The 23,901-nt window shown below is 36.7% G+C and overlaps 1 protein-coding gene and 1 long non-coding RNA gene across 3 annotated transcripts in view; one reads left to right on the top strand and one right to left on the bottom strand.

Annotated features, from left to right (window-relative positions):
• The window catches only part of LOC126020055 (uncharacterized), a 1,004,964-nt gene that overhangs the window by 336,351 nt on the left and 644,712 nt on the right, over positions 1-23,901 (top strand). The window lies entirely within an intron of this gene.
• PALS2 (protein associated with LIN7 2, MAGUK p55 family member) overlaps positions 1-23,901 on the bottom strand; it is a 110,544-nt gene that overhangs the window by 9,436 nt on the left and 77,207 nt on the right. The window contains exons 6-11 of one of the 2 annotated variants that reach the window (XM_049781445.1): positions 19,715-19,756; positions 17,918-18,049; positions 15,371-15,470; positions 14,757-14,825; positions 11,670-11,831; positions 965-1,167 (exon numbers count right to left, since the gene is read on the bottom strand). In XM_049781445.1, coding sequence (XP_049637402.1) covers positions 965-1,167; positions 11,670-11,831; positions 14,757-14,825; positions 15,371-15,470; positions 17,918-18,049; positions 19,715-19,756 — 708 coding nt within the window. The remainder of the gene's footprint in view (positions 1-964; positions 1,168-11,669; positions 11,832-14,756; positions 14,826-15,370; positions 15,471-17,917; positions 18,050-19,714; positions 19,757-23,901) is intronic. The other variant, XM_049781446.1, reaches the window with a different exon arrangement.

The raw sequence follows: 23,901 nt of genomic DNA, 5'->3' as shown, positions 1-23,901 counted from the left end.
AAGGTAGAGTACTTGCTCCCTTCTTGCCTTTAGAACCCATGATTAATTTTGTTTTGATCTGTCTTAAGTCTCTGATCCATTGAAATGGGCTAAAGTATTAATCTTAATGATTCAAAAAGCATCATGACAATGTAAATGTTATGTTAATTATAGAGTATTATGAATATTGTAAAAGTAAAAAATAAGGTCAGTTTTTCAATGAAAATGGTGACATAAATTAATATGCATATTAAGATATTATGTGGCAATTGTAAAGAACCAAAGCAAGTTTTATAAAAAATGACATAAAACATTTTCAAGAAATGCTGCCCCCCAGCATTGAAGGTTACCCCTTCAACAACAAAACACACTGTTCTATGAAAAAAGTTAATGCATATTTCCGACTTAAATAAAAAAGAAAAATAAAACCCATTATACTTTACCTACATGTATTTGTATGTAAAGTTTAAGAGATACAATACTATTAATGTTAATCATAATGTAGGCTATCATTAATATTTATATCTATTATTCTGTCATTGATGTCAGTTTTACTATAACTCATCGAGAGTAGAATTAATGTCATTTATCATTAATATTTATCTCCAATAAGTAGGTGAATTTGGGGTGAGAATAGAGGGATGAGAAGGGAACAATGAGATATGAAATAAAAATGAAATAAGTGTGTGTGTTGGGTGGGAAAAGGTTGTAACTTTGAACTATTCTTTATGTTGCAGCCTTGTTTAAATTCTATACATTACTTGAAGAAGTAAAGAAAAACTAAAGTTAACTAACCAAATTTCTTCTTCTGTCTAAGCCTCTGTTGGACAACTAATCAGAGATTTATTTAACTAGCTGTAGAGACATAATCAAATTTTCTCCCAACTATATATAATAGAGGGAAAGAGCCATTTCATACTCTCAAACAAAACGAACTACACAGGAAGTAAAATTCTAAAGTAACTGGGGACAACACATAACTTACTTGTGGGTTGACATCCAAAATGCACGTTCGTCCAGTTTGGACAACTTCAAGAATAGAATCGATCTTGGTTCCATAGAGATTTCCTTCATATTCCCCATGTTCCAAGTATTTCCCAGCTTTAATGTCTGCTTCCATCTCAGATCGGGACACAAACTTATAGGCCTGGCCGTCTTTTTCATCTTCCCTTGGCTTCCGTGAAGTAACTAAAAACAATGTTGGTCATTTGTACATGGAAAATGTAGCATTTAAAAATACCAAAGTACATAAGGCAATTAAAGATTCTTTGCCATAGTAGATGAGTCAGCACACCGTGGTGTATGGTTAAATTTGCTTTGCTTCCTATTTTGTATACAAGGGTGTATTATACTACAAGGGCGCATATTTAATTCCATGTTGTCTGTGGTTTCAGGATGTAACAAAGGTAGTGGCATCATTGAGACAGAGACAGACAGCCTACAAAGCTGAATATATTCACTGTATGAATCCTTGAATAAAAAGTTTTCTGGGGGCCGGATCAATGGTGTAAGCAGTAGGGCATCTACCTTGCATGCACTAACCTAGGACGAACTGCGGTTCGATCCCCCAGCATCCCATATGGTCCCCCAAGCCAGGAGCAATTTCTGAGCACATAGCCAGGAGTAACCCTGAGTGTCACTGGGTGTGGCCCAAAAACCAAAAAAAAGTTTTTTGACCATAATCTATATTAATATTTTTAGAGACAATCCCCAAGTATACAATCTATATCCCTCAAAATGGTGTTCAAATATTTAATCCTCTGTGTATCTTTCCCTTTATTTTTACTTCAACATGAAAACTTCCTTTTAGCCTACTACTTATTTATAGTCCTCTTGGGATTACTCCTGTTTATGATACAGTGCTTGCTCAGTCAGTCAAACATATGTGGTGTGTATCTCAAACCTGGTCTGACCAATGCAAGGCAAGATCTTAACCGTTGTGTTACCTCTATTACCAACTATTCTATTTTACACCACAGTGGTGGAGCAAGTTACCCCCCTGACATTATGGTCTATTAACTTCTTCCTTTGTGAGCTGATTATTTCCTCCTGATGAGAGGAAATACAATCCCAAATCAAAATTTAAAGTATCCGTTTACTTAATATTTAACAGATCTTCATATTTTTACAAACATTTAAGTCCCATGGCTGGGACTGATTAAGATCACTGTTGAGGCGTCTATAAATTCTCTGCCAACTTGTGAAGACTAACTTGAAAGAAAAAAATAATTTCTGCATGTGTAGATGCATGCATTATTTTCAAATTTAGTCATACTCTAGTTTGGCTAGGTCAGGCATCAAAAAGTATTTCATTTACACTAATCAAGTGCTTACACATGTAGAATATCCAACCAAAACATTACCCATGTGAAATTAAAAAGTAATCCACATTAAAAGTCGATGTTATTTATTTTTTTGACCATTCTGCCCCAAACCTTGGAACTGGTCTGGTTTTGTGCCCCAGTACCAGAAATCAAACTTCCCCCTGGGGAGGCCCTAATGCTGCTCTAACACTGATTTGTTCTAGGATGGAATTATACGGCACCCTGATGACTAGAAAACAGCAACAAAATATTTTCAGGGCAGATTTCCTGGCCTTACCACTTAAAGGTAAGATGAAATCAGAAGATGCTTCATGACATCCCAGCTACAACATAGGGTTTGTGCAAAAACTAAGGTGTCTAAAAACAGAAGCCTCACTGTAACAACTGCAATTGAGTAGAACTTTTCCTGGGTCCATGAAAATACAACTCAAGGCTGGACAATTAGTATGTCCCGTGCCTGTAGTCAGTCTTACATCAGGATGCTTCATGGGTAGAGACAACTTGTATTTTCTTTTAGGCCAAGGGTATTCTTTTCTAATTTCCCCAAAGTTTACTGTACTGTTTTGCAAAAACAAACAAACAAACTTGCCACCCCCCCTCTTAAGAATTCTATTTGTATCTTCCAGATAGGAGCTCCTGCCTTTTTCATAGAACCTTGGGACATGAATTATTTTATTTTACCTCATATTTCTGTGTTTTTCTACAAATTGAGAAAAGAGAGAGAGAGAGAGAGAGAATATGAGTGTGTGAGGGTGGGGCCCAGGATCCACATGACCTCAGGTACACTGGCTGAGAAAAAAAAAGTCAGAACTAAAAAAAAAAGAAAGAACTAGATATCCAAACCAAAGTCAATGACAATAGAATCAAGAGACCCAAACTGTAACAATCTAAACTTAAAATGGACCTGTTACACTGTCAGGCCAGGGGACTAAGGGTAGGTATGGGATGCATCCTGGGAACTTTGGCAAAGGGAGGTCAACGTTGATGTTGCAATGGCCCTAATTCACTGTCACTATGCTTGAAATCCAACCTATGAAGGACTTGTATTTCACAATGGTCTCAAAAAATTAAATTTTTAAAAAGTTGATGTTAGTTTTATCATTTTAATAAGCATGTACAGAACTGAGGTTCTATAAAACCAAAATGAACTTCAGATTCATACTTACCATAATTATCAAGTCGAGAGGTACAAAGACCAAGAGTGCATGTATACTCAGCATATGGGAGTTCTAGTTTTAATCTCCAGTACAACTGGAGTTGTGTTTTCCCCAACACAACTGGGAATGACCAATGAGATCAATAACACTGTATTTTGAATCCCTGTTGCCACACCACAGCCAAGACACTGCCCCTGGATGTTTCAATGTCAACAACAAAGGGAAAAGATGGGGAAGCATGTTCTATTTTACTTTATGATTATTTGAAAAGACAGCATTCACCTCTTTTCCTATGACTTCTCCATCCATACTATCCAGCAAACTTGTTATATTTTATTTGTTCCACTTTTGTACTATACTGAGACTAAAAAAAAAAAAAAAGCTAGCTATTCATAAACATAAATTTCTAGTGGTATTAGCTACCAGGGCCATGGTGGTTTGGTGCAGGAATGGGGAAAATAAATTAAATTTATTAATTAAAATTAAATAATTGGAATTAAAATCAGTGCTTCATGTATGCAATGCATGTACTCCAACACATCTATCTCATAGGCCCCTAAAGTGAATTATTTAAGAAAAGTAAAATGCACCTATATTATATAAAGAAGTTTATGTAAATACATATTAATTATCAGATTTAACTTTTCCTCAAATAAAACACTGTAGGAAAGGCAATATAGTTAATTTGGAATATATAGTTAATAGTTAATTTGGAATATATAGATAATATAGTTAATTTGGAAGTTAATTTGGAACTAGGATGTCAAGAACTGGAGTTATATATATTTTCTTTAATAATTTTACAACTGAGACCATGCATACACAATTTGCCATTATTTTATCTGTAAGAAAACCACCAAACTATACAAATGAGCATTCTAGTAATAGATAAATAAAGCTTAGTATCTTATATGCTATTATATTAAGAAGCTATTAATATTTTTATCGGGGCCGGCGAGGTGGCACTAGAGGTAAGGTGTCTGCCTTGCAAGCGCTAACCAAGGAAGGACCGCGGTTCCATCCCCCAGTGTCCTATATGGTCCCCCAAGCCAGGGGCAATTTCTGAGCGCTCAGCTGGGAGTAATCCCTGACCATCAAATGGGTGTGGCCCGAAAAACCAAAAAAAAAAAAAAAAGATTATTTTTATCATGACAAAATAAACATAAAACTTATCATTTTCATAATGTTGATCATACTATTATTTAGAGCAGGGGTAGTGAACAAGTTTGACAAAAAGGGCCAAAATTTTAAAATGTGAGAGTCAGAGAGCCACACCACACAGTGACTTGCCAAAACAGACAAACACTCACACAAAAGCATATCATTTTAATAATTATGTGACACAACATGTGACACATGGGTCCCCCTGATCGCTGGCCTGTGCAGTTGTTTCCGAGGATGGGAGACGGACTACGCGCTCGAAGATCTCTCCTCAGAGGTCCCTCCTCAGAAGCAGCACAACAAAATCCAAACTTGGCAAAGAGCCACAGTATACAAAATGATGACAAGAGGCAAAGAGCTGCAATCACTTTGGCCAGGAGCCGCGTGTTCCCCACCCCTGATTTAGAGTCATGAAGTATACTTAAAATTATTTCATACCATTACCCCAATATCCATCTATAGAACCTTTACATCATCCTAAACTGATACTCTATCATTAAACAATAAATGCCCATTGTCTTCCCTGAGGCCATGATAACCACTGCTGCCAATTTTATCTCCATGAATCTGGCTATACTAGGAACCTTATTTAAATGGATCACACAATATTTGTGATTTGTGTCTGGCTTATTCAGGCAGAAAAATGTGTTCAAGATTCAACTATGTTATAACATGTCATCAGATCCCACCACAACTATACCAGAAAATGAAGCTGGGTGTTCAAATAAGGTGAGAAGAACATTTAGTGAATTGGAAAATATGTTTTGGGAAAGATTTAAACAAATTAATGATTAAAAATTAAGCTATTAAGGGAAAGGTTTAAGCTATTAAGCAGAGGACTATTTAGACAATTCCAAAGAACTTTTTATTTTTGTATTTGATTTTTGGACACACCTGGCAGAGCTGAGGGGACAATATTGTCAAAGCCAGGCTTCCTATATGCAAGGCATGTGCTTTTAGCCCTTTGAGCTCTCTCTGGTTCTCAAAGTACTTTGTTATAGATTACTTATTAATGACAAATGAAATAAAAGCTATCTTTTATATTAACCTATACTACTTAAACCAATAATCAAAGCTAACATTATTGGAGTAGAGTGATAGCACAGTGGTAGGCTATTTGCCTTCCATGCAGCCAACACTGGATAGAGCCTGGTTTGATTCCTGGCATCCCATGTGGTCTGCCGAACTTGCCAGGAGCAATTTCTGATCACAGAGCCAGGAGTAACCCTTGAGCTCCACTAGGTGTGACCCAAAAACCAAAACCAAACCAAACCAAACAAAAAAGCTAACATTATCAATAAAATAAATTGACAAGATAACATCTGATGTAATAATTGAAGATATAATTTGTCTTTTCAATAATGCCTAACCTGAAGTCAGTCATGAGGAATCAAATAAACCTATAATTTGCATCTGCATTATCACTAATTACATTAAATGGATAATAAGCTATAATTAAAAGGTATGTTGAAAGCATAAATTTGAAAAACAAAGGGTTGGAGTGATAGCAGAGCAGGTAGGGTGTTTGCCAACCTGGGTTCGATCCCCAGCATCCCATATGGTCCCTGAGCCTGCCAGGAGTAATTTTTGAGCACAGAGCCAGGAATAACTCGTGAGCACTGCCTGATATGGCCCTAAAACAAACAAAAAAATTGAAAAATAAAAACTTTCCAACACATTCTTTTTCCTCTTTTGGTTTTTGGGCCATACCACCTGGTGTCCCTCAGGGATTACTCCTGGCTCTGTGCTCAGGAATCACTCCTGGTGGGCACAGGGGACCATATGGCATGTCAGGGATTGAACCCGAGTAGACTGTGTATCAGGCAAACACTCTACCCTCTGTGCTATCACTCCAGCCCAACAATTTTTTTCTATTGTTGACATGCTTTAAATTCACAGACACAAATTTGTTAAAAATAAAATTATAGAATAGATCATAAGATCATATACACAGTAACCCAGAAACAACCAAAAAAGTCCAAGCAGTTAATTCAACAGGCTGAGCACATCCTTCACATGGCAGAAATCCCTCTTTAGTCTTCAAACTGAGTGGACTCCGCTCTCCTGAGCACTCCGAAATGATTCCCTGGCCTAAAACAACTAGAAGTAGTAGCCTCTTGGCACTGTCAGGCATGGCCCAAAAGACAAAACAAAGCAAAACCTAAATAAAGCTAAGTGGCTATAATGGTATCAGACACAACTTAAAAGATTTAGATAAAACAAAAACAGTTAACTGGAGAAGCCTGAGAGAGAGAGATAGAATACAGGGGTTGTAAGGTTACACCTTATTTTTCCCAAAACAAAGATCATCCCTTGTTCCTTTGTATCTATTTGTTTACACCTTGGTTTTACCCACAGAGATTGTCTTACAAGTAAACCTGGGTGGGACTGGCTCAGGACAGCCTGAGCTATCAGTCCTTATTTCCCTACCTGGGGGTGGTCTCTGTACTCAATAAAATTAGTTCTGGCAGGCAGCTTGCTCACCAGATAAGGTAGAATATTGCCAGATTACAAGTATTTCACCCTCAGCCTGGTCTGGATTATTTCATGTGCGACTCTGCTTCATATTCATTCACCTGGGATTGGAGACATGGAGTGTGGGGTGATTTTACAGGGGTGAAGGTGCTTGCTCTGCATGCAGACAACTCCAGCTCACTTGAACACCCCCAGAAGTGAGTCCCTGAACACAGAGCTAGAAGATCCTTAAATACAGCCAGGTGTGGATGACTCCCACCAAAATAAAATGGTTACACCAGACAAACTACTCTGTTTTAAAAAAGGACCACTTGTAAAGAAGAAAAAAAAAACATTATGAACAAATATGCCTATATCAGAGCCCCAAAATTAATAAAGGAGATTAAAATAAAGGAAGAAATGAAAGTCAGCAATATCTAGAGATTTCAATATTCATCACTGGAAATTATGGGAAAAAAAGGCAAAAGAGCAACAAGGAAACGTAAGGACTATGCAACACCTAAAACCAACAAGACTTGGCAGACAGCTACAGACTAGTCTAATAGAAGCAAGATTCACTTTTTCCTCGAGTATATTCTCTAGAATAGACCATAAAAAATATTTCAATGAACTTAAAAGAAGTAAATTTGTACAGTAGTTATAACTACATTTAGTTAATTGGAAACCAATAGCATGACATTTGATACCTTAAAAATATATGGAAATGAAATAACACACTCCTAAAAAAAAAATAAATGGGTCAAATAAGAATTAACAAATAAAATCAGAAAAACCTTTGAGCTGAATAAGGATAATTCCCAAAATTAGGAGTTGTAGCTAAATCAATGTTTAGAGGGGCATTTATACCAGCGAATGCTGATGTTAAAAAGATTCAAAATCAATAACCTGACTTTCCATCTAAGGAAACTGGAAAAATCAATAAAATTCACCCAAACTAAAAAGAAAAAAATGAGTAGATGACTAAAGAAATGGAATTGAGAGTAGAGAATATATATTAAAAATAAACAAAAGCAAGGGCAGAGATGTGGCTCAGTGACAGAGCACATGCCTAGTAAGGTCTGGTCTCTAGCACAAACATACACAAAATCAACAACAATCAAAGTTGATTCAAAGAAAATATCAACAACATTAACAAACATTTAAGTAGATTGACTGAGGGAAAAAATACAAAGAGTGGATTCAATGTACTAAAGTCAAAAATAAAAGAGGAGCTAACACAATGAAACCTACAGAAATTCTAAAAATTATTAAAACCCCCTTCATTAACAATAGTGTAAGCCAGAGTATCTAAAAGAGGGGAAAAAAGGATGGGGGGACTGCTCAAGAGGAAGGCGAAGGTGGCCAAGGAAAATAAACTGGGGACATTGGTGGTGGGAAATGTGCGATAGTGAAGGGTAGTGTCCATTGTGAGACTGAAACCCAATTATGAAAATTTTACAACCATGGTGTTTAAATAAAAGGAAAAGTAAATATATAATAGTATAAATAGTACATATATATATCTATATATAGTACAAAAGAAAAAACTCAATAAACCAATAACAGACTGACTTAGAAAAGCCTAGCATCAGATGGTTTAATAAATTAAGACTGTAAAAATATATAAACAGCATCCTGAATCAAAAAAACACTAGAAGAGATGATTTTCCTAGGAGAGCCAGGAATGATCTGAGCTCAAAATCGGGAGTAAGTGCTGAGCACAGTTGGTTGTGCCCTCTCCAACAAAAATAAATAAGTTAACAATGGTGAAATACCCACTTTAGTGTGCAATTTATATGTGCGAAAGATAAAGAATGAAAAAGAATGATTAACACAGATTCAGATGCCTTTGGGTGGCTGTCTAATATACAGCGGAAAAAAAAAAGTCTTAAGACAGGAAATACTGGGGCCTGAGAATATTCTTATTTTATATTCTTTTTTTTGTTTGTTTGTTTTGTTTTGTTGCCAAACTTGACAATGTGCAGGGGTTACTCCTGGCTCAGCCCTTAGAAATAGCTCCTGGCTGGCTTGGGGGACCAAATGCCCTACCACTGTGCCATCACTTTGGCCTTTATTTTATATTCTTGAGAGCTTATTTGGAGGTTCTAGCAGGGGAGCACAGCTACTCATATACCCTCCTCTTCAACCGATTGTACAGCTTAGGGAGAGACGCACATGGAGTGGTGAGGGAGGAATGAGACACCTGCCTAGCCAGCCAGATCAGCCAAATCAACCCTGGTGATCAATGCGGTGACAGATGTCGCAGCCAGGTCGCCCTCACATTCTATATTTTTAAATCAACTTTATTATCACAAATTTAATTTTAACTGTTGAAAAACTGAAAGACAAACCAGTACAACTTACCCCCCACAATTTCAGGATACCACAAACCATATATTAAAATTAACTTCAGGTAACTAATCTTGGGGGACAAAAGAAGCTAAGAGATGGAGTGTTTGAGGAGATTTTTGCTATAATTATAATTTTTGTGTCACAGATAAATATTGATGAACCTAGGGACTTTGAGAAAGGTCAAACTGGAGGAGGGGGTAGATTACTCTTGGCCGCAGAGTTTAGAGAGGAAAAATAAAAAAAAATAGAGCAGAGGTGGAGAAAGATAGATGAGAAATAACAGAGGGTAGGGGTTAAGGAGATACAAGTACATTGATGGTATTAAGGAAGGACGGAGCTAATATCCAAATCATGGAGCTAACAACACTGAAATCACAAGAGCCAAACTACTTTAACAACCAAACTTAAAAAAAGGTACAGTTGAGATAGTAGGCTGGGTGGGGGACGGGGGCATCAATGGGAGGGAACTTGGGGATATTGGTGGAGAGAGGAACACTGGTGATTGCTACTCGAAAGATTTTTGTTTGAAACTCAACTATGAATAATTTAATAATTTAAATTTTAATAATTTAATAATAAATCACGGTGCTTTAAAAAATGACATAGGGAAATAATTGCATGTATGGAGCATTGAGCTGATTCCTATACTTCATATGGTTCCTGAGCCCCACCAGAAATGACTCCTGAGCAGAGCCAGGAGTCATATGTGTATATATATGTATGTATATCCCATTATATGTCTTAGAGAGACTGGAGAGATAGTATAGCAGGCAGGGCACTTGCATTGTACTTAACCAACTCAGCTTCAATACCTGGCATGCACATTTGTTAGAAAGTTACAAGAGAAATAAAGAAAGAAAGGAAAAGGTTACAGCAACAGAGGGCAATAATACCCCAGTGGGAGTGACCCCTGAGGACAGAACCAAAAGTAAGCCCTGAGCATGGTCAGGTGTGCATCCCCCTCAAAAAAAAAAAATAAAATAAAAAATACATTTTAAGGTTAAGGCACAGGAGTAATAGGACAGGGATTAATGTGCCTTTGTTTCACGTGGCCAACTTAAATTTGATTCCTGCACTGCCCATGATGTCTTAGCATCACAGGAGCAGAAGAGGTTCAGGAGGAACCTCTAGACACAGAGTCAGGAGTAAGCTGTGAGAATTGTGGTCCAAAAAGCAAAAAAGGCACTATTTGATTAAAATACTTTGCAGAGAGATAAATATGAAAATGTAAATGTTTTAAAGTACTAAAATACTTCCAAGTCCTTATAATGTCAATGATATCTAACTCTACAATCTAATTCCATTCTTATCATGCATATTTCTGAAAGCATTATTTAATTTTCACGTAATATGTCAACAAAAAAAGAATGCAGAGATCTCAAAATCAATGTTTGGTTCAATTAAGGGCTATATTTCTTTCATCAGTATTGTTTTTTTGTTTTTTTTTTGTGGTTTTTGGGTCACACCCGGCAGTGCTCAGGGGTTATTTCTGGTTCCAGGCTCAGAAATTGCTCCTGGCAGGCACAGGGGACCATATGGGAAGCCGGGATTCGAACCGATGACCTCCTGCATGAAAGGCAAACGCCTTACCTCCATGCTATCTCTCCGGCCCCATCAGTATTGTTTATTTCATACATGGATCCTAGTGATCTAAAACAAAACCACCTACTCCATAAGAGAGTAACTCAAAAAGCAGGTTTAGTGATTGGGGGGACCGTTTAAAGGGCTGAAGCACATGCTTTGAGGCCTTAGACTTGAAACTTGGAACAAAAAGAGTGGAACTACCTTTTGGGGTATGATGCATTCTCCTATAATATTTGATTTATAACATAGCTACACAAATTATAAGGGCAATGCACAGGGAGTATGTGAGGATACAACAGGTTCCCCCCAATTTTTAACCTTAAGAGGGTGAAATTTCTCAAGCATTAGTTGTGCAAGAAAATCTGAAGTTGATGCTGTTTTGGCTGCAAGTCTTTATGCTGAATTTAATTAACACTAGAAAAATAATTGTCACCAGGCAGCAAGCTGATAGTATGATAGTGCTATTTTAAGGCAGTAATGCAATCACCAAGTGTTTTAATATCTTATAACTTACGCACTTTCACTGGCAAAATAAAAAAAAAATTTGGGGATGAAGAAAATAATGGCACTATCATATTTTCCCAAACAGAATAAAACCCCAAAGTGCACACACTTACACACACACACACACACACACACACACACACACACAACTTACATGGTACTGTGGTTCCAAATCTAGTAGGATTCAATACTATGAACCTGTTTTTCAAGCTTCTCCGGCCCACACCTTGAGCTCCTATTAATACTAATGTCTTTCTCTGGAAGGGAGGCATTTTGGCTACCTCCTCATAGATCTGAATTTCATGACGATCAAATTCTAAATGCAAAAGAAAATGGAATTACATCATATTCAGTAATCTTTTACACAGATAAAATTTATCTGCTATTCTGGTCAATGATAGCATTTTCAACATCTGCTTCCATCAATTTGCACATAAGAATTTGTATAACTAAGCTAGAGAAGTACCTATGTCTTATTTTTATTACATGTTTTACTAACGCCTCTTTGTTATCAATTTGTTAGTAAAAATAAATTTACTCTGGAGAACTGGAGATTGCAAATTTACACAGTGTCTTCAACAAAAAACTGTTTATAAAATGTGAAGAACAGAAGTAAATATGTTTGGGCTACTAAATAAGTTCCATAGGATAAGTAACATAAATAATTATTGTATGGTGATTGTAAATATCAGCTAATTTATAAAATGCATAGACAAATACTGACCTTTAAATATTGATTATATATAAAATGGTGGATCCAAACAGTTCTAGCAGAAAAATATTCTGAAGTTATAATCTTAATGAGAAACTTATCTGTTTTCTATTTTGTAAGAAGGTTTTATAGACAGAGACTTAATGAGAAGGAAAAGTAGATTTGAATTACTATCTAATACTATGGCCATGATTCTCAACCTATAATACAGTATTTCTTCCATAGGCTATTATCTTAGCAACAACTCTATGTATAATTTCTCTACAGTAGATTAAACCAATATTGAGATCATTTGTTCTCATATGATATTATTACATCATAATTTCCTTTATAGTGCATTAGTTTCTTGCCAGTCTAGAGGCAGCTCTGAGATCAATAAACTGCTCTAAAATGATCACTTCCTGGGGCTGGGGAGATGGTTCAGAGCTCAGGGACACACACCTCCCATGCCCTGCTTAATCCTAGGCAACTTCCAAAGACCTCTCTGTGTGGCCTGGCGTGTGGTCCTGGGGAGCCCCAGTATTGCTGCACTGGAGCAGCGTGGTATCCTTTGGGACCCAGCCCTGAACTTTCAGGCCTGGTTAACCAAATGCTGTTGGAGAGGTCCTGAGTCCCTTGAGCACTAGGTGGGAGGCTCCCTTCTCCAAGAAAAAGACACTCATCAATTCCTCTGAATTTAACTCAGAGATTTTTGATTTACAGAACCACTTTTCAAGTGTATCAGCCTCTATGCTGGAAAAATATCTATAGTAGTTATCTTATCTATCTTTTAAGTTAATATGAACTCCTAATGGGTCAGACTAAGGTTTGTTTGGTTCAGTACTTTTTTTCCAAAATAATGCCAATGATACAGCAGGACACAGCTGTTCTAAATCATAACTCTTTTAATAACTGCCATATATAAAGGCATTTTATTCTCTGGAATGACATCTTACTGTTTCAAATTCCTCTGAATGATACCAATTATAACATTTCTATTACCACATACACAAAACACACACACACGTTTTGGAATCACACCCAGAGGTGTTCAAGGCTTCTATCTCTGCACTCGGGGATCTACTTGGAGTTGGAGGACCATATGGAATCTAGGGGATCAAACCCAGGTCAATTGCATGCAAAATAAATGTTCTATCAGGTGTACTCTTGCTTCATCCCACAAGCATCTCTCTTAACTATTCACATTTAATGCAAACTTTTCTCATGAAGCACATGGGTGACAATGAATCTAATCAGGACTTATGGGGTGCATTGGTGGTGGGAATGTTGCACTGGTCAAGGGAGTGTGTTCTTTTTGTGACTGAAATCCAACTACAGTCATGTTTGTAGTCATGGTGTTTAAATAAAGATATTAAAAAAAGAACAACAAAAGTAATTCCTCTATATGATACTGTACCATTTGTTCTTATGTCAGCCCATTAATTTGGGTAATCATCAGATACATTCACTGAAAAGTCCTCTCATTTGGAATTAGATCTACATGAAGTAACAATATAAAGCATTTCACTTGGCCTCCCCAATAGCTCTTTATTTTTCTCTTTGATGTTTTTATTTTTTAAATAAATTCTTTAATTGAATCACCATGATACACAGTTACAGAGTTGCTCATGATTAAGGTTGTCATACAATGTACAACACCCTTCACCAGTGCACATTTCCTGCCAGCAAATGTCTCCACTTTCCCTCCCATTCTCTTTCCCTGCCTTGGCATCTCTCTCTCTCTCTCTCTCTCTCTCTCTCTCTCTCTCTCTCTCTCTCTCTCTCTCTCTCTCTCTCTCTCTCTCCTCTCCTCTCTCTCTCTCTCTCCTCTCTCTCTCTTCTCTCCTCTCTCTCTCTCTCTCTCTCTCTCTCTCTCTCTCTCTCTCTCTCTCTCTCTCTCTCTCCCCACCCTCCATTTTTTTCCTTTTAGACACTTGTTTGCAATAGTGTTACTGAAAGGGTATCACTGTTTGTTTTTTGGGTCACACCTGCCGGTGCTCAGGGGTTAGTCCTGGCTTTACGCTCAGAAACCACTCCTGGCAGGCTCAGGGGACCATATGGGATGCCAGGATTCGAACCGATGACCTTCTGCATGAAAGGCAAACGCCTTACCTCCACGCTATCTCTCCGGCCCCCAAGGGTATCACTGTTATCTTCTTTCAGCACTCAGTTCTTGTCCAGAATGATAATTTCCAACTCAATTCATTGTTATAGTGGCCCTTTCTCTAACCTAATTGCACTCCCCTGCTAGTTGTGGTAGCCTTCCTACCATGAACTGGCCATTCTGGCCTTCATTCATCTCTTTTGTCGCTGGATATTACTATAAAATCTTATTTTTTATATCTCACAAAATGAGGTGTGATAAATCTACGTTCTCTCTCCCTCTGACTTATTTCGCTCAACATAATACTCTGCATATCCATCCATTATAAACAATTTTCATAATTTCATTTTTTCCTAACAGCTGCAGAGTTTCATTGTGTAGATGTACCACAGTTTTCTTAGCCTCTTGTCTATTCTTGGGCACTTGGGTTGCTTTTTAACACATACCTGCATTTCTGGTTGTGAGATACATCATCTTTTTCTTTTTTTTGCTACTTATGGTTCCACAGAAAGGTCCTGGGGGATAATGACAAGACAAATATAACTAAAACAATTATGTCAGAAGATGTTATAACTGCCCTAAGTATTCTACGGAGATGAGACACTATCCCTGTTCTTCAGTCCATGGAGAAGGCACAGCAGTGAGTTGAGGCAGCAGGTGGCTCAAAAGGGAAAGGGAGGGCCCGGAGAGATAGCACAGCGGCGTTTGCCTTGCAAGCAGCCGATCCAGGACCAAAAGTGGTTGTTTCGAATCCCGGTGTCCCAGATGGTCCCCCGTGCCTGCCAGGAGCTATTTCTGAGCAGACAGCCAGAAGTGACCCCTGAGCACCGCCGGGTGTGGCCCAAAAATCAAAAAAAAAAAAAAAAAAAAAGGGAAAGGGAAAGGGAAAAACTATTTTTTTTCTTTGAGAATAACACAATAAAAACATATGGGAGAGAGTAATTCTAGATGTATTTTCAATAAATGCATGTGAAAGAGCCAAAGAAAAGTAGAAGAAAGATGGTTCTCCTTCTTCAAGTAACAAGGGATTACTTGTTACTTCTTGGGTCAAGTTCATCACCTGAATTGTCCCAATCTCTTCTGACAAATGCTTTTCTCTTCTCTTCCAGGAACTGGCTGGGAATGAGACCGGCGCTTCCTCCCTCTTTCACATGGCTAGCCTAGAATCAAATGAATGAATTGTGCAGCTCAGTGACCAAAAGCTTATGATACCAATTCAAATAAGTAAAACCAAACTACACAAACAATACAGCACTTAAAAACTGACCTTGAATTAAAGTCCATGACAATATCAGCTCAAATATTTAAACATATTAACAACCACTCTGTCATTTTGGAGTGAAATTTGGGACCAAAATACAAAGGCATATGGCTTTTTAAATTAGAATAACTTTTATATTACTTAGTCAAAGAATAGAAATAAATCCATGCTAATCTATGTTAAGATGCCCCTTAGAAAAGTATTTTCCAAGGCTATATCATTGAAAAAAATAATTAGAAAAAGAGAATCATGTTTAATGCATGCTATGAGGAATCAGTTATAAATTTAAAATAGGTAAAACTTCATATTTTATCAAGAAACTAAGTTTTAAAAATAAACCCAAGAAAGTAATAAAAAATATAAAAACATGGTAATATTTTTTAGCAATTAAATTCCCTGAAAAATAGAATTTAAGTCACAGACATAAAATGTATAAAATGACTAAGAACGATAAAACATAATAGAGAAAATTGGTAAAGTTTGTTCAAAAAAGAAAACTAAAGCATGTATTTAGATGAGCAGTCTAAAAAATTCAAAGGAGGGGCCGGAGAGATAGCATGGAGGTAGAGCATTTGCCTTGCATGCAGAAGGACAGTGGTTCAAATTCTGGCATCCATATGGTCCCCCAAGCCTGCCAGGAGCGATTTCTGAGCATAGAGCCAGAAGGAACCCCTGAGTGCTGCCGGGTAAAGCCCAAAAACCACCTCCCCCCCAAAAAAAGAATTTCAGTGGCTCTCACACGGTAGTGTCTTTTTCAGCCACCACCCACCATTGTAAAATGCTTCTGAGAACAGAAAACACTGAATTTCAGATTTTCTCATCTGTTAGTTTATCCTACTCACAGTTACTAGTCAATGTAAAAGTAAGAAATATAGATTTAGGGCCGGAGAGATAGCATGGAGGTAGGGCATTTGCCTTGCATGCAGAAGGACGGTGTTTCGAATCCCGGCATCCCATATGGCAGGGGTGATGACATGCAGAGCCGCATGCGGCTCCTGGCCAAAATGAATGCGGCTCTTTGCCTCTTATCATTATTTTGTATAAAGTTTGGATTTTGTTCTGCTGCTTCTGAGGAGAGATCTCCAAGCGCGTAGTCCCGTCTCCCATCCCTCGAAAACAACTGCACAGGCCAGCGAGCGGGGGATCCGTGTGTCACATGTTGGGTCACATCTGGCCATTAGTTCTTAGTGTGGAGGACGCAGCACACTCTCACCATCACTGCAGGATTTTTACCCTCACTCAAAATGGCAAAATGCAATATGTGTTTCATAGATTATTGTTAAAATTATATGCTTTTGTGTGAGTGTTTGTCTGTTTTGGCAGGTCACTGCGTGGTGTGGCTTTCTGACTCTCACAGTTTAAAATTTTGGCTCTTTGTGTCGAACTTGTTCTCCACCCCTGCCATATGGTCCCCCGAGCCTGCCAGGGACAATTTCTGAGCACAGAGCCAGGAGGAACTCCTAAGCATCAGCAGTGTGACCCAAAAACCAAATATATATATATATTCCAGCTTTGAGATATTTCTGGAAGTTAAATTGGGGGAAAGAAAAAAGAATATAGCTACTATATAAAATATAAATAAAACGGGGCCGGAGAGATAGCACAGCGGTAAGGCGTTTGCCTTAGCCGCAGAACAACGGTGGTTCAAATCCCAGCATCCTATATGGTCCTCCGAGCCTGCCAGGAGCGATTTCTGAGCATAGAGCCAGGAGTAACCCCTGAGTGCTGGCAGGTGTGACCCAAAAACCAAAACCAAAACCAAACAAAATAAAACAAACAAAAAAATAATACAAGGATAACACATGTATCTTTTCAGCTTGCAACCCATGATTAAATGACATTGATAAAAAAAAAACCCTCATTTCTTATGAAATGAGAAGATAGGAAAATAGATCAAGTATCTAGGCATATAATACTTTTAATATATTTACATACATACATAGTACCATGAATGTACACAGAGAGATAGAACTCATTGTGAAATACTCACCGTACTATACACTCATTGTAAAAGATTCCTGGTTAAAAAACAAACAAAAAATATTGAAAAGGTATGACCCATATAAATTCTTACCCAAGAGTGCAAATTATTAGTCACCCAAGTGGAAGAACCAATTGGTCTAATCCCTAAATCAATGAGATAGCACCAGAGGGTAGCAAATTCTGCATGTATTAAATAGCTACTCACAAATTCTCTCTCAATGAGCAGCCATGAAGCAAGAGCTGTTCATGCAGAAAAAGTCATTGGAACAAACGCTAAACCTTCTTCCTGAATATTCAGATACTGTCCAGATTGAAGACTGAAAATAAAATAGCAACTGACAAAATTCCAAGAATCATACTAACCTGCCACCAATTTGGGTCTTCTCTGTTTACAATCTGAAGAATTTCTCCTTTTGAAAACCTCAATCCTGCTTCTTTACAGGGTATCAGGTTATCGTTGTATGGATTATAGTCAAAATGACATTTCACAAACACCTAAAATACACAGCACAATTAAAAATATTATACACATACTATGTCACTAGACTAAAATATTTTCAAACCACTGTAATTGACAATATACAATTGTCATTTGTTGAATTCATAAAAATTCAACCAAGAAATTTGTCCTCTCGGAGAAAAAAATTAGAACATAAACAAAAATATTTTAAAATTTCATTTCAGGGGCTGGAGAGATAGTATAGTGGGTAGGACATTTGCCTTGTATGCAAGTCTGATTCCTGTCATCCCATATGGCCCTGTAAGTCTGCTAAGAGTAATTCCTAGTGCAGAGTTAGGAATAATTCCAAGCACAGCCAGGTGTGGCCCCAAAACAAAATATAAAACTTTTATTTCATTTTCATTGCTAAAATTAGGTCAATAGTTTGACCAGTATTTATCTTAGCATTCTTTTAGTTTCCCCCAATCATTTCACATGATTTTCTAACACTACATAATTTTTATGTAATAAGTGCTACTTCCTAATTAACATTCTAAAATAACATGCAGTTGGTTTAAGGCAGACATTTCAGATCTATTAGGAATAGGTCTTTGAAAGAATCCTGAAACATAAAGTAAAAAAAAAAAACAAAAACAAAAACAAAACTTAAATAAATTTAGTAACCTTAAGAAAATTGAAAACTGGTTGAAAAATCAGACCAGCTACTAAGAGAGACTATACCGGCTTAGGGTATATACTTCCTATGCCCCTAATGAGGTCTCCCCAGCATTGCCAGGCCAGGCCTGGACATCTCAGTAAAACTGTACCCGCAGGGCCCTAGAATTCTGTCTGGTTGGCTGAATTTCACCAAAGTGATCTCTAGGCCCCTAGCGTCATTTGGGAAGCCTCTATTCTTGCCCACCAAAAACCAAGTTCAGACCAAACACTTAATGTGGTTTTCTTTTTTTAGGAGCCCACATATCCAGAGGCAGGGGCAAGGACATCTCTGGATTGAGCATGTGGGAGGAAGGGGCATGTAGCATGACTGAATTCAGGACCTTAGTCCTGGCCCAAAATTACCTTCCAAAAATATATATTCTTGCATACTTACAGAAATTCAAATTTGTAAAAAAAAAAACAAAAAAAATAAAAATAAAAGAAATTCAAATTTTACTTTTCAAAGAATGGACTAAGCACTAAACAGCATGAAAACTTTAAAAAAGCATGAAAGCACAATAGTTATTAGTAAAAAAAAACCAAACAGCATTACTTTTTACTTGTTTATCATACTTCTAAGCTATAACCAAACACATTATTCAAATAGCACAATTAGCTACTTTGTTATTAATGTGATAAAATGTAATGCGATGGATGCACACTAAGATAATTGGAGATCTAAATTTAAGAACCTGTGACAAAATTTTAGTTATTTACAATTAGATGATCTTGACAGAAAGCATTTAGAACATTTCAATAACTTCAGAAGCTAAATATTAATGCTTAAAAATCAGTTATTTTTCCTAATATGAAATTCTATAAATATCTAAAAAGCAAGCACACAATATTAACATTGCTAAAATGAACAATTGGCTGACTTGACAATGGCATGCAGCTCAATGTTTTTCAATAAAAAAATTCAAAATGACTAAGTTTAATCAAAGTCAATTTAGTTGGCTGATAAGACAGAAAACGAAGTTCCACAGATGTCTTAAATAGCATACCTTGCGGAAGTGAGCTGGGTGACTCTCCATATTGTTGCAACTCTAAAAATATATTTTTCATTGCATAAATTAAGCCAAACTGTGTATTTATAAGAAAATAAAATATAAACAAATGACTGGCCCCTATTATTCACTCATTATTAAAGCAACTACCAACTTAATAACTGTGCATATGGAATACAATAACAAAAAATTATAAATGATCAGAAACAGAATTTGGAAGTGTTTGAGATAGGTTGAAGAGATATAAATACAAAACTGCAAAAATACCTGATATTCTTTATATTTTAAGAAAGACACACTGAGGTAAAAATAAATCAACTGTAATTTCACCCAAATGTTTAGCATTTTAATCTGGGAACAATGTATTTTTATGGCCATAAAACTTAAATGTTTGAAGATAATCCAAGCTTCAAATATTCATTCCCCTTCCTCATAATAAAATAAAATAAAGTTTATCATACTGAAATTTTAAATGATAAAATATTTATCATGATATCTGAAATTATTTGTGGATCAAACTATTTGTGGATCCATTATTTGTGGATCAAACTATCTCTCTTGTAGAAATTTTTTTTATAAGGACTGGTTTTTAAATTGTATCAAATTAACTTTAAACAGTTTGCATATTCAAAAACTCAGATTAAACTGGTTGTATATAAAACTTTGAAATTTCCCTCCCCCAAATCAATTAAGTTAACCTGTAATCTAAACGCTTTCTAGTTAAAAGCATTCAATCTTATTAGATTTAGAATGAACCTATCTAATTAAATGCATCTTAAGGAGTTTTACTGTTACAAATTTCAACTATTCATTAAGAAATTCCTAAAAGCAATCTGCACAATATAAACTTTATAGTCTTTTCACAAAAGAACTGGCTGTTTAACAATGTAAAGTAGATAGACTAGAAGACTAAAAAGTACAAATAACATAGACACAGGAAGATATGTTCAATCTCAGAGTTGAAATTTAAATTTAAACTACATTATGACAGCATTTTCTTTTCATAAGATTAGCAAGAATCAGGGCCTGAGAGATAGCTCAGTAGGGTGTTTGCCTTGCATACAGCTGACCTGGGAGGGACCTGGTTCAATTCCCAGCATCCCATATGGTCCCCCAGCCTGCCAGTGGTGATTTCTGAGTGCAGAAACCAGGAGTGACACCTGAGCACCACTGGGTGTGGCCCAAAAACTAATCAATTAATCAATCAATAAAGTTTCAAAAAAAAAAAAAAGAAAAAAGATTAGCAAGAATCCAAATATTTGATAATAAACTGTAGTGAGGGGCCAGGGCTACCAGTCATTTCCTAAAAGGTTGATAGGACTAGTTTGATACCTCAGGAGAACAATTTAGCAATAGCTGTCAAAATGACATGTGCTAAATTGACCTAATCATCTATCTCTGGGATGTATTCAGTAGCAATCCGGTGTGGATATATACAAAATGACAAATGACAAAACAACAAATTGGATTATTAACTATTGAATTCCCTTCCTCCCTCCCTCCCTCCCTCCCTCCCTCCCTCCCTCCCTCCCTCCTTCCCTCCCTCCCTCCCTCCCTCCCTCCCTCCCTCCCTCCCTCCCTCCCTCCCTCCTTCCTTCCTTCCTTCCTTCCTTCCTTCCTTCCTTCCTTCCTTCCTTCCTTCCTTCCTTCCTTCCTTCCTTCCTTCCTTCCTTCCTTCCTGTGGTTTTTGGGTCACAACCAAAAACTCAGGGGTTACTCCTGGCTCCACAGTCAGAAAACGCTCCTGGCAGGCTCAGGGGACCATATGGGATGCCAGGATTCGAACCACCAACCTTCTGCATGCAAAGCAAATGCCTTACCTCCATGCTATCTATCTGGTCCCAACTATTGGATTATTTCTAACTCTTTTGCTTAAGAGTGGGAGCAAATCTGGGTGACAATAGGGAGCTGGTTAAATAAATGGTAATCTATGTAGTCTAACACTATGCTGATATAGAAAACAAATAAACTTGAAGACATAAGGAAACTATCTGACATGAAAAATAGAAGGAAATTATTGAAATAAATGAAGGACAATCAGTGAGCTCTGCAAAAAGCACCATGGAGTCTAGTATGTTATAAGTCACCAAAGTACAAGAATATAGAGAGAAACATCATTTGAAGCAATGGTAGAATTTCTCTAAATTTAATGTCTTTTCATCAAAGAAAGCTGCAGAATGAGTATGCAAATATGCCAAAATCCAAATATTTGCAAAAAATAAACTTTGTTCTATGCCTTATATACTCCACAAAAAATTCACAGATGAATAGGCACTAAATATAAAACATAAACTGTAAATATCACAGAAGTCTCTATTATCTTAGAAAATACAAAGTTTTTTTTAAACAGAAATGTGATTCAGCAAAAAATAAATACTGTCAAAATTCCAAATTAAAATTTTGAATTAAACTGTTAGGTGAAAGAAAAGACAACTCACTGGGAGAAAAATCTTTGCAGATCATGATTCTAATAAAGTACCTGTACCAAAAATATCCAAAAGGACTCAAACTCAATTTGAAGATGACTTGAAGATCCTTCACCACCGAGTTGGTAAATAAGCACATGAAAAGATGTTTAGTATTATGTCACTAGGGAAACATAAGCCAAAATCATGGCAATTCTGTTTTACCATATTAGAATGGCTAAAATGATGAAGATCGACCATACCAAAATTTGGCAAAGATATAGACTATATGAAACTCTCATGTAAGGTTGGTTAGATATACATTGCCACAATAACTTCTGAAAACAGTTCAGCTATTTTTTTTAAAACTCCTTTCTATATATGCATGTATACATACATACATATGTATATATAGATGACTCAAACCCTCAATTCTGAGGTATTTGCCTGACTCACATGTAAATGTCTATAGCATTCTTTTTTAAAGTTAATTTATTTAAGGAAAATGTATCACATAGCTGACACAACTGATCATAATATATTTGTTTCGGGATGACAGAAAACGAAGTTATTAAAAATAAAAATAAAATAGAAAAACTAAAAGAATAAAAATAAAATAATATGGAAAAAAAGAAAAGTTCATTAGCAAGTATATTCGTGAAAATTATTTTATCTCCAATAAAGCCATTATTACAAAAAAAGAAGTTTTAGTAGTCTATAGCTTTCTTTTTAATTAAATAACAGCCAAAATCGGGGTCAGAGCGATAGCACAGTGGTAGGGCATTTGCCTTGCACAGGGCCAATCCAGGATGGACCTTGGTTTGATCCCTAGCATCCCATATGGTCCCCTGAGCCAGGAGCCATTTCTGAGTACATAGCCAGGAGTAACCCCTGACTATTACACGGTGTGGCCCCCAAATGCAAAACAAACAAAAAAAAAAAAAAACCAAATCAAAGAAAAATAAAACAAACAAAATGCCATTATAATCAGTTAAAAGAAATATAAAGTGTGAAATAGCAAGGTAATAGAATCTTATACTATTGGGGCCAGAGTGGTGGCGCAAGCGCTAGGGTGTCTGCTTTGCCTGCGCTAGCCTAGGACATGCCTTGGTTCAATCCCCTAGAGTCCCATATGGTCCCCCAAGCCAGGAGTGATTTCTGAGCATATAGCCAAGAGTAACTCCTGAGCATCACTGGGTATGGCCCAAAAACAAACAAACAAACAAAAATCCTATACTATTTATCAAAAAGGAACCAGTAACTGATACATATAAAAACATAGATAAATCCCAGAAAAGTATTCTGTATGAAAAGCTATATTAAAAAATACTGATATCATCTATATTCATGTTGCATGCTTTTAACTTCATTAAAATATGGACTACATAAACTAAACCAACAGGTGGGAAAGAAATGGGAGGTATTGCAAATGGATTTAAGAAATTTGAGTGATGTTTTATCCTGATTGCCTTTATAGATTCATAGGGTATATACTTGTCTACCTTTAGCAAACTGTATTGCTTTAAATGTTATTTATATAAAATAAACCTCAAAAATATAAGTGTATATATATACCCAGCAGTGCTCAGTACTTACTCCTGGCTCTGTGCTTAGGAGTCACTCTTTGTGGGGTAAGGAGACCCCTATAGGCTGCCAGGGATCAAACCCAGACCGGCTATGTGCATGGCAAGTGCCTTACCTGCTATATGATCTCTCCAGTCAAAGATTGATTTTTTTTTTTTGATCACACCCGGCAGGCTCGGGGAACCATATGGGATG

Source organism: Suncus etruscus, chromosome 10 (genome assembly GCF_024139225.1).
Source record: "Suncus etruscus isolate mSunEtr1 chromosome 10, mSunEtr1.pri.cur, whole genome shotgun sequence".
Classification (NCBI taxonomy): Eukaryota; Metazoa; Chordata; class Mammalia; order Eulipotyphla; family Soricidae; genus Suncus; species Suncus etruscus.
Note: the sequence above shows the minus strand (reverse complement) of the source record. Positions and strands in the feature narration are given on the sequence as shown.